This window comes from Thalassophryne amazonica, chromosome 1 (genome assembly GCF_902500255.1).
Source record: "Thalassophryne amazonica chromosome 1, fThaAma1.1, whole genome shotgun sequence".
NCBI classification, from domain to species: Eukaryota; Metazoa; Chordata; class Actinopteri; order Batrachoidiformes; family Batrachoididae; genus Thalassophryne; species Thalassophryne amazonica.
The window spans coordinates 60120107-60135946 of NC_047103.1; the positions used below are offsets into that span (position 1 = coordinate 60120107).

The window sequence follows — 15840 nt, forward strand, 5'->3', positions numbered from 1 at the left end:
CGGCCATTGAGTTTGAGTGACAAACAGGTCGGAAGGTTGACTCAGTTTATCACACCCCAAAAAATGACAAAAAGTCTCATGGTTCGCACAGCCTGCGACCATCAAGAAATGGGTTTTCTTCCATGTTGGGACAGTGGTCATCTTATTATGGGGTCAAAACCTTTGCACCTTGACACAGTAATAAAACCTTCCCATCTCCTAGTCTATTTTGTTCATGTCTGGCAGGCAAGCACACAGCACTTAAAACAATGCTCCCGCTTGCACTGCTGCTGCATGCCTGCAACAAAACCTAAACAGCAACATTGCTTCTCTGTGTGTTAATTCCAACATGTATTCTTGTAAGAATTCCGGCACTGACAGTTAAATATGTAACGGTGTTAGTGGAACTTTTACACAAACCTGGTTTCAATCATAAACTGTATATATACGGTCAATAATTTGTGATAAACTGAAGATTCGCGTTGTTGTACGCCCTCCCACGCAGTAGAGGGCGGTACACACACAAGGGCCTTAAACAAACACGGAAGCGCTGCTCGGCCATCTATTGGTTGTTGTGAATTCATGGAGCGTGTGGGACAATCACCCGGGAAAATTCACCGCGAATCGGTTGGGGTCCGTTTGGTAGGATTTGGTTTTCTGAAGTGTTCGTCCTGAAACGGGTACATTTGTGTTAACGAAATGCCGGAAATCTCAGAAGTACACAGAGATGAACAGCGCAGTGACGACACAAAGGAGACGGAGGCGCACGCGGAAGAGAAGCAAGTGTTGAGGGGTTTTTGTGACGAACAGGGATATCTGGACCAGATCCGGTACATCCTGCAGAGCGGCTGCAGGAAGGGGGACAGAACCGGGACCGGAGTTCTGTCTGTTTTCGGTGCGCAGATCAGATACAATCTGAGAGGTAAAAAAAACAAAAAACCCAAACAACTTTTTCCTTTTCAGTTGCAGACTTGCTTTAACCTGATCCTCTATTATTATTGTTTAGATCAGTTTCCTTTGCTGACAACCAAGAGAGTGTTCTGGAGAGGAGTTCTTGAAGAGTTACTCTGGTTTATCAAGGTGAGAGTCACGGGCGGATTGACGTGGGCTCGTCTGGGCTGAAGGCCGGGGGCCCAAATCACACGGAGGGCCAGCATGTATGCAGAACAACACAAATAAGACTTTATTGAAGTAAAAACTACTATTATTACAATTACAATAATTACTAACAGACCACTGTCCTGTTGTATGATGGGAATAGACTATGGTGTTGGATATAGTGAAGCTATGAAAGGGTTGGACTGAAAGGCACAGGAACCAAAAATATTGCAGGAGGCCTGAACCCCACCCCCCTCCCTCCTCTGCATGTGTGCCGTGGTGGCTGCTGTATCACTATTACATTACTAAGCTGACCCCCCACCCACGTAAAAAAAATCCAAGCAAAGGGGCTGTTGTACGGATTTTGTACAACGTATTTTTAATCACATCGGATAAAATGTCCTGTCTGATCGAAATGTATTTCCATTAAAAACCAGAGCATGTGGGACTGGAGTCATTTTTGTGATTAAAAGTCAGACTTTATTTTTTCACACCGTGCTCAGACTTGGACCTGCAGCCTGAAGTGCACCTGTTAAATCAGACACAAAAGGCTGTGATTTGACACTTTTCTGCTTTTGCTTTTTCGTATGCCATCATATTATAGTAGTTTTTGAAGTGCGCACGCTGATTAAAATGGATCAGAGAAGTCGGCAACTTTATAGCACAAAGTCAGAATAAGATGAAATTGTACAGATTACCTTTGATTTGGAGTTGATGATTGTAGAAGGAAAAGCTTGTTGAGGGTCACATTAGTCCAGAATAAAGTATAATCCAGAGACAGAGAACTTTAAAACTGTCACACATGTCAATGTGTGACATGGAGTTACAGAGCTGCAGCTGCATAAATCAGGCTTTAAATTAATTAAATAAATCATCATAAATTGTAAATTTATGTAAATTTGATAGCTTAACTTTTTTATATTTATTTTGATAGCACCTGCACACGTAATCCCCTTTGAGGGTCCACCTGTATAACCAAGTGAGAAAATCCATAAAATCAACACAAAATCCTTATAACCTCCAAATCGCACCAAAATCAGTTTTATTATAGTACACACAACCACATAGCGGTATGACATAACTGGGGTTTTGTCATTTTATTTGTCTCTTTAATAAAATTTTATCTTCTTTGTTGTGTGTTTTGTCTCTTTTTAAAAGCGGCAGCTATGATTTGTTCCGAAAGATCAGGTGCGTCATTTTTCAAAAATGCTTTTCCATCGAATCCTGTAAATATTTGATTTCTGAGTCCGTAAGATGAAATCCTTATCTGATCTGGGGGTCACACACACACACACACCACGTTCACTCAGGCACTACATACCTTCTGTCTTCCGTACTGAGTTCCGCTGATTGATTCGGTTAAAACCTGTTGTGCGCGTGATGCTGGGAGCGCTCATCTTCTTAGATCAAAGTGCTGAGACTTTGATACATATTTTATGTATCAGGGACTGGCAGACCAGTCTAGAAGTTACGGTAATGCACAAGACTTGGGAAAACAAGCATCCGGTTTCACAATCCTTTATTTAGAACAACGTGTTTGTGTCTTTTTGTGACGATCATTTGACGATGTTTAAGAAAAATAACAGTAAAATAAATTTACAACAGAAAACCCTGAATATCCGTAAGACTTTATTTGTACATCCGTATGACTCTGAAACTCGGACAAATCTGTATAATTTATGGACAATCTGTATAGGTTGACATATACGCACCTGTACCTGGATGTGTTGCTGTATGTGGTTAAATGATTTTAAAAAATGTTGAAAACATTAAAAGGTTCACTCAGTAGTTCAGCTCAGTTGGAACCAAAATGGCGTCATTTTCCAAGATGGAACCGTTTCATAGACTAGCTTGCCTTTCTTTTGTTTAGTTGTTAGTACAAGTTTCAGTTTGGGCTATTCCACAGAAGACATTTCTTTCTTTCTCCCCATTCTTTACATTCCCATCAGAAAGATTCACTCCTGTATCCACCAGTTTGTTTTATTTTGCATTTTGTTTTGAGTTCTCTATTCTGACACCTTGACCTCTTCCTTGGGCTTTCCTTTTAGAACCCTTCAGCTGATCCCTTGTTTTTTTTTTTTTTTTTTACTCGGGGTCGCCACAGCAGAACCGAGATGGATCTGCATGTTGATTTCACATAAGTTTTACACTGAATCCCCTTCCTGATGCAATTCCACATTACATGGAGAAATGTGGCAGGGGTGGGGTTTGAACTGAGAACCTTACACTGAAACCAAGCGCACTAACCACTTGGCCACCACCCTTGCAGGTTGCTGCCTAAAAAAACAAAACAAAAAAAAAACAACAAACCAAAAAAAAAAAAAATTAGTTACACTTTGTATTTGGGTTTCATCACTGGAGGAGTTTTCTTGATTTTTTTTTTTTTTTTTTTCCCCCCTATTGCTTCAGTGTATATCTCCCTGACTTTTCAATTAATCAAGTCCAGCTGGTCATTATGGTCTGTAAACAGTCTTCTTTAAGTAGAAGAAGTAAGTTATATATCAGTCCTGAGGGCCACCAGTGCTGGTGTCGCAGACTGAACGGTCCCCACTAAAAATTGGTCTGCAGTGCCTTCACTGCGCATGCATCACATGGTCTTTTTTGTGTGTTTTTCCTCCGCCAAGTTTAGGGGGTCCTGTGACTTATACTCGTGTGATGGAGGCCAGCAGGATTTGCTGTGCAGTAGTAGTCAGGAAACCTTACTCTCCAACAAGTAATAGGACTCTGGCCACAGGGCCAAGGCCTGGGTTTTTGGCCTTTGGAATAGAGCGATCGCCTCCCATGCTGGAACACAGAATATTTACAGAGGTATCTTTCAAATGGTGAAACAAGCACCAGATTCAGCACAAATACTCCTTAGACATTACTGTTGAAAAAACCGACTGGTCGCTTGAATTTTCAGTAGGCGGCGAGGTAGGGGTCAATTGAAGAATTACTCAGGGTTCAAAATTTTAAAAAGCTCTGATTGTATTGAAAACAATACTACATTATTTATCTAATTGCAAACATTCCAAAAAACTGAAAATGACCTTTGACCTTTATATATCGTCAGCTTCACTCGCCCCACTGAGCTGCCTGCTGTATTCACCTTTAACTGTGGAGTACTTTGCTTTTTTTTTTTTTTTTTTTTTTTTAGACTGGTACCAGGATTTCTGAAGACATGCAAACTACAAGGTGATTACATAATTTGTTTTCTCTACCTGATCTGGAAAATGATGTAATTAATTGTGCCAGTTAAATTTAAATTCTTGGAGGTATGTTTCATTGCAGCCACAATGTTTAGCTGTTGCATGAAAATTGTTTGGCGTCACATCTGTCTTGAATTTGCTCCAAAATAAATCAGCTGGGTGAACATCCTTTGCATGCAGTGATTCCATCATTTTTTTGCTGTGGGTTGTGTGTTATGAGGTTTTAAGGTCCCACAGAGTGTTGCCCAGGGGCATGTGGCCACTTTGATCCCCCTGTGTGGTGAGATGGAGAAATAATTAACTTTTTAAAGCTCACATGCTGCAGTTTGATGTGATCTATGTTTCAGGGATCAACAAATGCCAAGGAGCTGTCTGAAAAGGGTGTGAAAATCTGGGATGCCAACGGATCTCGGGACTTCCTGGACAAAAGTGGTTTCACAGACAGAGAGGAGGGTGACTTGGGGCCTGTGTACGGTTTCCAGTGGAGGCACTTTGGCGCCAAGTACACAAACATGCATGCAGGTACCGTCTTTACAGCAGGTACAGAATTGGCAGTTTTACAGTTCACAGGATTGTAGCCACAGTTCAGACTTTCACACGTCCACTCAAGTCAGCACACACCAGCAGGACTGTGGTATGTAGTCTTACGGTCACATTTGCCAAGAAGTGAACATCACTGTGCACCCCAGTAAAGAAGGTGGCAGTAAACGCCCACATTTAGCACAAGGAGGCTTAACGGGACTGAGCGGAGGTGGTTGTTTGAAGAGATGCGGCAACGATTCAAAGATTCTTCACTGCGTTCTTGGCAGTAGTCCTGATTGAAAATGTTCAGTTGTAGTTGGACAAAGTCACCATTTGTCACATTATGATTTGGCTGTTAAAAAAAAAAAAAAAATCAGATTTGTGCCACATGCCAGAATGTCATTGCTGATGTTTCCTCACTTTGCAAGTGACACAACCTCATCTGAGTGTCCCCCAGGAACCATTTGATAACAAAGTCATTCCAGCAGTACCCAAGGATCCGCCAAAGAGACCTGGTAACAAAGACATATAGTCATGGCCTTAGGTCACTGGTTAGCATGTTTGTCTCACAACCATACAGTAAGACAGGAAGTACCAGGACCCGGAAGACTAGGGATGTTGGGGGGGGATTTACATTTTTACATTAGAATCACTATTGTCCTTAACGACTCACTATTGAATCAAAACTAAGAAAAATCGTTTTTTAAAATAATGTTGTTTCAGGTTTGATTCAGCTTCTCCTCACATTTGTAGATGTAATTACAATAATGTGTCCTTCCTGGATTCTATACAATAGCTACCAGCAGCTTAGCAAGGTAGCCTGGCCCATTAGCATGGAGCAACAAAAAAATTCAACCCACTTCGTCACGTTAAAAACAAGCACACTTTGGATTCTGTAATAGAGAAGGAGCTTCATATGACAGTTCAACATGCAAGCTGTGCGAAATGAAGGTCAAGCATTTTGGGAATGCAACAAATGCTCAGGTACATTTAAGGCATCGTCACCCTGAGCTGAAAGAAGTTGAACAGCCACAGCGCAAACACCAGGAGCCCATTTAGTGCAGATTGCGTCACGTTAACAGACTTCCATCAAATTGTGAATGTGCAAAAGGAATAACTAGAGTACCGTTTCATTAAAAAAACAAACAAACAAACCCTGGACCCTTACAATGTCATGGAAAACAAATACTTTTATTCATACATTTGCTTTTATTTATGTTGCCTTTTTCAAATATAAAACTACCTAATCTAAGACGGGCAGCACGGTGGATTAGTAGTTGGCACTGTTGCCTCACAGCAAGAAGGTCATGGGATTGCTTCCCACCTGTAGCCTCTCTGTGTGGAGTTTCATGTCAAAGTCAAAGTGTCTTTATTTGTCTCCCTAAGGAGAAATTTGCCTTGGACAGAGTCTGCTACACAACAACACAACCAGTACATAGCACCCATACATTAAAAACAACACAGTAAGTCAAAGGATAAAATATAAATACACAACATTATTAACATCTTTGTGCAAATTCCGCAATACATACCCTTAAGCTATCTTCCCTGAACTATCTGCTGATTTATGAGCTTCACTGATAATGGAATAAATGAATATTTATATCGATTATATTTACAAAGAGGAACCCTGTACCTCCTGTACCTGAGTTAAGTAAAGTATATTCAGAGTGCAGAACATGAGACTCATCTGTTAAAATATAGTCAGCACATCTGAGAACTGCCTGTTCAAACAACTCTTGGGGAGTTACAGGTACCACCATACCCATGATTTTGCCAGCTATCTTAATCAGATTTAATATTTGAGTTTTTGATTTAACCGTTAAATTACAAAACCAGCTAGTAATACCATACCGTAACACGGACTCAATCGTTGCTCTGTAGAAAATCAGCATAATATTCCTACATACACCAAACAGTCGGAGTCGACGAAGAAAGTGCAAATGCTGGTGGATTCGGGCACAAACACTTGACACTTACATGTGCCAGCTTAAGTTATTATCGATATAAACCCCCAGATATTTATATGAATCCACCTGTTCAATGTTACGTCCATGTATGGTGACCACACTATGGTCTCCAACAGCCCGAGGGTCCACCAACATCTCCACTGTTTTATTAACATTAATCTGCAATTGATGGACATCACACCAGTTCACAAACCTGTCCACTCCAGATTTGTGACAACTTGAATTAGTACTAGCAGACTGAGTATTACAGTGTCATCTGAAAATTTAACAACATACTGGTTTGGCTGATAGCTGATGCAGTCATTGGTATACAGTGTAAATAAAAAAGGTGAACTAACAGCCCTGAGGGGCACCAGTGCTACTTAATGCAATATCAGAGCACACAGAATTGACCTTCACCTGCTGTGACCTGTTTGTCAAAAAAGAATACCACTTAATTAAAAAAGGGTTCACATTCAACTGAATCATTTTTTGAAGAAGGATATGTGACCGGATACAGTTAAAAGCAGAACTAAAATCAATAAAAACTAATTTGGCATATGCAGAGGAACTCTCAAGATGCTTTAAAACCAAGTTCATTATAGTTAAAATGGCATCACTCGTACTCCGCTTCCTTTTGTACGCAAACTGATACTGATCCAAGTGTGGCTCCACTTCTACAGTAAGCTTCTGAATGAACAGTTTCTCCAATGCTTTCATTACATTGGAGGTTAGGGCCACTGGCCAAAAATCATTATTCACTTGGGGGCATGATTTATTGGAAACTGGAATAATAACTGATCTCTTCCAAAGCTCAGGTACTGAATAAGTATCAAAAGAGAGCTGGAAGAGTTGATGCCAAGCTGGAGTGAGCTCCTCTGCAAATGTTTTTAAAAGAAAAGCAGACATATTGTCTGGCCCTGTAGCTTTATTAGTATACATTGATTTAAAAACTTGAGTAACTGATTGTGAGTCAATTAAAATTCTGTCCTCATGCAAATTACACCTAATCTCTTTTAAAATTTCCCTGCACTCTTCCTGATTATCACTCTCAAAACGCAAATAAAAATCATTTAGCTCATTGGCTTTTGCAAATTCATTATTGTCAATTACAGGTTTCCTTTTTGTGTCCATGTTTGTCATGCCCCGAATAGAATCCCACAGTCTCTTATTGTTCGCTCTGGAAAGGTCCCGTTCTGTGCGCTTCTTATGCTGCCGTCGAGCATCTCTCATCTTCTGGTTCAGGTCTTTTTGTGCGACCCTAACCCCTGCAAAGTCCCTTGATTTAAAAGCTGCTTTCTTCCTATTAATACATTCCCGTATTTCCCGTGTGACATACGATTTATTATTTGGGTATTTCTTAATAATCTTTTGGGGAATGATTGAGTCCACACAGAAAGAGATGTAACCAGTAATTGCCTCTGTGGCATTATTGATATCCGCGTTTTGGAAAAAAATGTCCCAATCTGTACACAAGAAACATCCTTTCAGCTCCTCTATCTTGTCAGCAGACCACAGTTTAACAGAGTGGACCTCAGGTTTACTAGATTTAAATGCTGATCGATAGGTGGGGAGAAGCTGGACTACATTATGGTCCAAATTGCCAAGAGGGGGTCTGACTCTGGCTGTGTAGGCATCTCTTATGTTCCCATAGCACTTATCCAGAGTCTTATTGCTCCTGGTGCTACACTGAACATATTGGTAGAAGCCAGGCAGGGATTTATTTAAACTGCAGTGATTTAAATCACCAAGAACAATTATGGCAGCATCCGGTTTATTTTGAAGATGAGAATGGACACAATCTGAAATCTGATGAGCTGCCCTGGCGGCATTTCCACTTGGTGGAATATAAACTACACACACAAATATATTTGTGAATTCTCGAGGAAGGTAATAAGGTCGTAAGGTTACACACAGGAGCTCAAGATCGGAGTTACATACCCTGTCTCTGACAGCAAAGTTTGTACACCACCTGTCTTTAACATATAAACAAACTCCACCCCCCCGTGTTTTACCAGAGTTTTTGTTCCTGTCCAGGTGGATGTGTGTAAATCCATCCACTTGAATGAAGCTGTCCGGTATATCATCGCTAAACCATTTTTCTGTAAAAGCCATTAATCCAGACTCACGGAACTCGTAACAAGCTCCAGTTTGTAAGCACAACTCATCCAGTTTATTTTTAAGTTAGCGCTCATTGCAGAGCAGGATGGGCGGCAGCGGTAACTTGGTGGCTGCACGGATGCGTTGCCTCAGGCCGCCTCTCTTCCCCCACTTCCTAAGTCTCCTGCTTCGCTGACAATCCGGTCGGTATTGTCGTACCAACTCCCTCGGAACCTCGTCCAGCAGGCCCAACGATGGAAGAGCTCCGTGGTCTTGTAAACCCAGCAACTCCGTCCGGCTATACACTAGCCCCTCAGTGCTAACAGCCCCATCTACAGAGCAGTGGGCTATCCGGCTAAGTAGCACTAGCCATGCTAGTGCTAACAGAACCATACTCCCTCTCAGCCTCCACACACAGTCAAAAGCACAAAGCGCACATTTAGTCCACCGTTGACAAGCGGTAGACAGAAAGAAAAGAACAAACATCAACAGCCTCCATACCAAACAAGCATTTTGTAGCAGAAACCCTCCTCCGTGTTGCCAGCAGAGCAGCGCCATCCAGACAACCCAGAAGGAATCCACCAATGTACATGGCACATGTACACGTGTTTGCATTGGACATGATTTGGAAAGACACACATTTGTCTACATATAAGGTCCCACAGTTGGCAGCGAATGTCAAATGACAAACCAAGCATGAAGTCAAAGGAATTGTCTGTAGACCTCTGAAAGGTGTGTGCCTTTCCAAATCATGTCCAATCAACTGAATTTACCTTAGCTGTAGAAACATCTTAAGGATGATCAGTGGAAACAGGATGCACCTGAGCTCAATTCTGAGCTTCATGGCAAAGGCTGTGAATACTTATGTAGTGCAGGTGTTTTCTTAGTTTTTTTTATTATTATAAATAAATTTGCAAAAATCTAAAAAAACAAACAAACAAACTTTTCACATTGTCATTATGGGGTATTGTGTGTAGAATTCTGAGGGGAAAAATGAATTTCATCAATTTTGGAATAAGGCTGTAACATAAAATGTGTTAAAAGTGAAGCTCAGTGACTGCTTTCCGGATGCACTGTAAGTTCTTATCTTAATTGCAAAGGCAGAGGACCCAGAGATATGAATCCACACACTGCAGATGGTTTAAAAAAAGCTTTAGCAAATACTGGATGTTCAGTAAATGCAACAAGTTGATTCAACTTGGCGGTTCTTTATTTTCTATACAGATTGTTTTTGCTGCAGCTGCACACCAAATGCATTACTGTCAGAGCTGCTGTGATCCTTTTTGTCAAATGTTTTGTTCAACAGATTACACAGGACAAGGTGTGGACCAGCTGCAGAAGGTCATTGACACCATTAAAAGCAACCCAGAGGACCGACGGATTATCATGTGTGCCTGGAACCCCAAAGGTGTGTCAAAGCTGCAGTTTTGGTCAAAAATATTGGCACCTGTGAAATTTTAAACACAGAATTTAAAATATGTTCAGAAATAAAAACATACAACTCAATTATATACAAGTTAAATGTAATATGTCCAAAGTTATTGAACAACAAAAATTGGTTTCATACAGTGAAATAAAATGACAAAGTGTAGGTTGCTGGGACACTTCAATTAAATAAATCACTTTTACAGCCACTTTTATTTGGACACGTCATGTTTACCAATAAATTATCTAGTGGACATTTTTATGTCTATTTTTTTTCTTTCACTAGGTGAAAGCTTTTTGTTGTTGTTCAGTAACTTTGGAGATTTTATTAAATATTCTGATTATACAAAAGTGATTTGTTATGTCTGCCAAGGACATAATAAAATCATCAGCGTATATTTATTTATTTGTCTGACTTAGCAGGATTAAGTCAAAACAATATTTGCCTCCTCCACATTCTTGCTATGTGTAACAGGGGCTTAACCCTTAAAACATCCATAAACTATTCATAAGTTGTCATTTCTGCCACAGTCATTAGCTACAAATGAATGTGACACTTCAGAGGTGTTATCTGGTTACAAAAACAGTGTATATGAGAAACATATTAGCTTTATACATAAATAAGCTGTTTCGGAGCATTTTACACCATATTGGTTTATTTTGTTCAAGGGAGCAGCCAACTGACATCACAATGCCTTTTTTTTTTTTAACTCTGATTGGTAGTCACTGTCTTGCGTTGCTCAATATTTGTATAAAATAGACTTCTGGTCTGTTTTGACCCCACCTAGCTGGCGGCACAGTGACCGTTTTTTCTTGCCACTGCAAAACACCAGCTGTGATTGAAAATAAATGGCAAGTTGCCGCGTTGCTTCTGTTGGTTGTAACCAATGTGACCATACCTTAACTGTCGTGTTGGTGATCCATGATCATATTTAAATGTTGCAGATCTGCCTCTCATGGCTCTGCCCCCGTGCCACACCCTCTGTCAGTTCTATGTGTGTGACGGGGAGCTGTCATGTCAGCTGTACCAGCGATCGGGAGATATGGGCCTTGGAGTGCCATTCAACATTGCCAGTTATTCACTTCTTACCTACATGATCGCCCACATCACAGGACTCAAGGTAGGAGAGCCGTGGAGTTTTGGGAAGAGAAATATATGATTCCAGTGTCCTACTAGAGTGCAGGTTGTTGCCCAAATGCTAGTGTGTCAGAAAAGCAGTGATGCTCCTATACCTGGCATTCTCAGCCCACATTTTTGTTTCCAGCAGTGGGAACAGTCCAGCTACTTGGCTAACAATTATAACTGGTGGATTAGCTTTTCAGATCACTTTGAAAATTTGCGGACCAAATTGCTTCCACTGCATTTAGTTCCACTAACTTTAAGTCAACTGTTTTTGTTTTTCAAGTTTATCGGTCAAAAATGTTTAAGCCCTCAAATCAGACACGTTTGTTCCTGTTGGAGCTTACAGACGAATCCAGTAAGCAAAATCGACACATCACATGTAGGGAACAAGTATCACCTCGAGGATATGAAGGAGAAACCTGATTAAATACTTAATGAAAATTTTCTGTTTATTTTTATTTCCTAATATTCCTTACTCATTTAATACTTTCTGTACTGTGAATAAACTTTACATCTTGATCATCAGCTGATTTTTGCAAACTGAAACCTTTTTGTGGACCTCCATGTGCATGCTACAACGTAATAAAATTTCAGTTGTTTAGTTCTGTTTTTCAGGGTTTTTAGAGCCAATAAATAAGCCAAAGCAAAATTTGCATAATAAAATTAGCAGTAGCTTCAGCTAAATGTTTTAGCATTTATCGCTTTTGTTTTAGCACAGTTACGGTAACTTTTCAGTTTTTATATTAGAAGTTATCAAGCTGTGCCACCACTGGGAACCTGTACCTAGAAACCAAAGCGTTCTGTATTCAGGATCTTGTTCTGTTCTTTCAGCCCGGCGACTTTGTTCACACGCTTGGGGACACTCACATCTACATCAACCACATTGATCCTCTCAAAGTGCAGGTGGGTTTCTCAAAGGTTGTTTTTTGTTGGTTGTTGTTTTTGTCCTCTTGTCATGTTTATGAGTTCTGTGATGCTGTTTGGTCTACATTTGCAGCTCAAGAGGGAGAGTCGACCTTTTCCCAAGTTGAAAATCCTGAGGAAAGTGGAGAACATTGATGATTTTCGTGCAGAGGATTTTGAGATATGTGACTACAATCCTCATCCCACCATCAAGATGCAAATGGCAGTGTAAAATCACAAACTGATTCGGTGTTAATACAGGACTGTGGGCTTTTCCTCTCCATTTTCTTGTATCCAAATGTGAACCCTGAAGTTTAAAGATTGTTTGTTTTTGCTTGTTTGAAAACCATTTAAACAGCACTGTTTCAGTTAGCTTCTGTTTGTTAGGTTTTATGTCGTTGCACTTGCAATTAATCCATTTTCATTACCAAAAAAAAAAAAATGTTGGTTTCTCTGGATGAATATTTGTAAAATGTTTTTATTTCAAACAGTACAATCTAATTATGTAAATAAACAACAAATAATATTTGACGTTCTTAATTTGTACAGAACATTTTGATGTGATCTCAAGACGAGTGTAAAAGTCTTTTAAGTCGAGGTTGAGACCATCGGATGCAGCTAAAAGAGGTCTATATATGGCCCAAAACTACACTCTCACTGACCAAGTTGTTTTGGAAGGAAACTCACTTGTACAGGGCTTCTGTTATCTTGCCTGGGGCTGCTTAATCGAAAAATCACTGTCTATAATAAAACATCATAATCAATGACGATCAAGTGGTGGTTGGGGGGGGGGGGGAGTTGCACTTTGTACACACAAGTTTGTGCTCTTTAAAATGTCTTATCAGGCCTCTCCAACCTTCTTGGCATGTTTTAGAATTCTCTGCTCCACCCACAGCTAATTAACTCAGGTGTGCTCAGCTGAAAATACCCCTGTTAAATAACCAGGTGTGACTAGAACTGGTAGACAGGTGCCCTATAAGAGCTGGTGTCACCGAGAGAACGGTCCCTCTAAAGATCAGTCCCCCCTTATGATGCAGTTCACTGATTAACATCTTGTTTCTGCTTCAAACTGCACTCCAGTCATCTATCTCAGTGACAGATATCTGAAGCTTTTGTGCAACAATCATTAACCAAAATTCAGAATCATTTCATCATAAAAGGCGGCGGAAGCTTTCAGAGCGCTGCGGCTAAACAAGCTGCTAGCTGATGCATTCACTGCGCGTCGGACATTTCACAGTGTTACGGAATTTCGTCTCATTTCTGCTTAAAACTGACTTTCGAATGATTTAAGAGGTTTTACCTTTATCATCTGATGGTTAATAATCACATTAACCCATTTGATTGATTTAGGTGAAGAGACTGTCTCAGACGTGCTGCTGTGGTCTGAAATGACACGTGCAGATGCAAACGGAGGACCGATTTTTTTTTGGGGGGGGGGGGGCGTTCGGTCTGCGACACCGGGTTGGAGAGGCCCAGTCTATATACATAAATCATAAAGGGTTATTATCAGCAATTTACTATAACGGGCCAAGTAACAGTGCAACCCAGGTGATTTTCCAAAGCAGGGTGCTGTCTGGTTGCTTTCACAGCAGCTGGCTGGTTCATCCTCCTCCTCCATTCAGCGTAAGTCTTAAGTCCTCTCACACATTCGCATAATTGTAGGCAGAGGAATTCTCGATATCGCTGCTCATTTTTTTTTCTTCTCCCCCTTTTCTCCTTGTGTGTGGCATTAAAACTGGTTACTGTGTTGCATGGCACTGTGATTACTGACCCAGTCAGCAGGGCACACTGCTGGTGTGAGCTCCTCTGTCTTCCTCCCTTCAGGCTGCATGTAGAGCTTCAAAAGTGGTTCACATGCAGATAAAGACTCTTCATCCTTCATTTGTGCACTCTGACTGACATCCTGTAAAGTACATATTCATCCATGCCCACTTTGATCTCCAGGTAAATCCCTGGCACAAACAAATATACAACCCCTGGCAAAAATTATGGAATCACCGGCATCAGAGGATGTTCATTCAGTTGTTTAATTTTGTAGAAAAAAAGCAGATCACAGACATGACACAAAACTAAAGTCATGTCAAATGGCAACTTTCTGGCTTTAAGAAACTATAAGAAATCGGGAAAAAAAAATTGTGGCAGTCAGTAACGGTTACTTTTTTAGACCAAGCAGAGGGGAAAAAAATATGGAATCACTCAATTCTGAGGAAAAAATTATGGAATCATGAAAAACAAAAGAACGCTCCAACACATCACTAGTATTTTGTTGCACCACCTCTGGATTTTATAACAGCTTGCAGTCTCTGAGGCATGGACTTAATGAGTGACAAACAATACTCTTCATCAATCTGGCTCCAACTTTCTCTGATTGCTGTTGCCAGATCAGCTTTGCAGGTTGGAGCCATGTCATGGACCATTTCCTTCAACTTCCACCAAAGATTTTCAATTGGATTAAGATCCGGACTATTTGCAGCCCATGACATTGACCCTGTGTGTCTTTTTGCAAGGAATGTTTTCACAGTTTTTGCTCTATGGCAAGATGCATTATCATCTTGAAAAATGATTTCATCATCCCCAAACATCCTTTCAATTGATGGGATAAGAAAAGTGTCCAAAATATCAACGTAAACTTGTGCATTTATTGATGATGTAATGACAGCCATCTCCCCAGTGCCTTTACCTGACATGCAGCCCCATATCATCAATGACTGTGGAAATTTACATGTTCTCTTCAGGCAGTCATCTTTATAAATCTCACTGGAACGGCACCAAACAAAAGTTCCAGCATCATCACCTTGCCCAATGCAGATTCGAGATTCATCACTGAATATGACTTTCATCCAGTCTTCCACAGTCCACGATGGCTTTTCCTTAGCCCATTGTAACCTTGTTTTTTTCTGTTTAGGTGTTAATGATGGCTTTTGTTTAGCTTTTCTGTATGTAAATCCCATTTCCTTTAGGCGGTTCCTTCAGTTCGGTCACAGACAACTCCAGTTTTCTCCCATTCGTTCCTCATTTGTTTTGTTGTGCATTTTCGATTTTTGAGACATATTGCTTTAAGTTTTCTGTCTTGACGCTTTGATGTCTACCAGTATGTTTGCCTTTAACAACCTTCCCATGTTGTTTGTATTTGGTCCAGAGTTTAGACACAGCTGACTGTGAAGAACCAACATCTTTTGCAACATTGCGTGATGATTTACGCTTTTTTAAGAGTTTGATAATCCTCTTCTTTGTTTCAATTGACATCTCTCGTGTTGGAGCCATGATTAATGTCAGTCCACTTGGTGTAACAGCTCTCCAAGGTGTGAGCACTCCTTTTTAGAAGCAGACTAACGAGCATATCTGATTTGATGCAGGTGTTAGTTTTGGGGATGAAAATTTACAGGGTGATTCCATAATTTATTCCTCAGAATTGAGTGAGTTCATATTTTTTTCCCTCTGCTTGGTCTAAAAAAGTAACTGTTACTGACTGCCACAATTTTTTTTTTCTTTATTTCTTATAGTGTTTCTTAAAGCCAGAAAGTTGCCATTTGAAATGACTTTAGTTTTGTGT

General features: G+C 40.4%; 1 protein-coding gene across 1 annotated transcript; it reads left to right on the forward strand.

The window, feature by feature from the left end:
* Positions 1-533: 533 nt before the first annotated feature.
* tyms (thymidylate synthetase) lies at positions 534-12813 on the forward strand. Its single transcript, XM_034170844.1, has 7 exons — positions 534-901; positions 986-1059; positions 4613-4787; positions 10143-10244; positions 11207-11382; positions 12216-12287; positions 12382-12813. The coding sequence occupies exons 1-7, from the start codon at positions 679-681 to the stop codon at positions 12517-12519; spliced, it is 960 nt and encodes a 319-aa protein (XP_034026735.1). The 5' UTR covers positions 534-678; the 3' UTR covers positions 12520-12813.
* Positions 12814-15840: the final 3027 nt, after the last annotated feature.

Excerpts from the sequence above, each read along its gene's own strand:
- tyms (XM_034170844.1), top strand. The coding sequence starts at position 679 with ATGCCGGAAATCTCAGAAGTACACAGAGATGAACAGCGCAGTGACGAC. Across the intron at positions 10,245-11,206 it reads GTGTGCCTGGAACCCCAAAG|ATCTGCCTCTCATGGCTCTG; the intron begins GTGTGTCAAAGC and ends TAAATGTTGCAG. Across the intron at positions 12,288-12,381 it reads TTGATCCTCTCAAAGTGCAG|CTCAAGAGGGAGAGTCGACC; the intron begins GTGGGTTTCTCA and ends CTACATTTGCAG.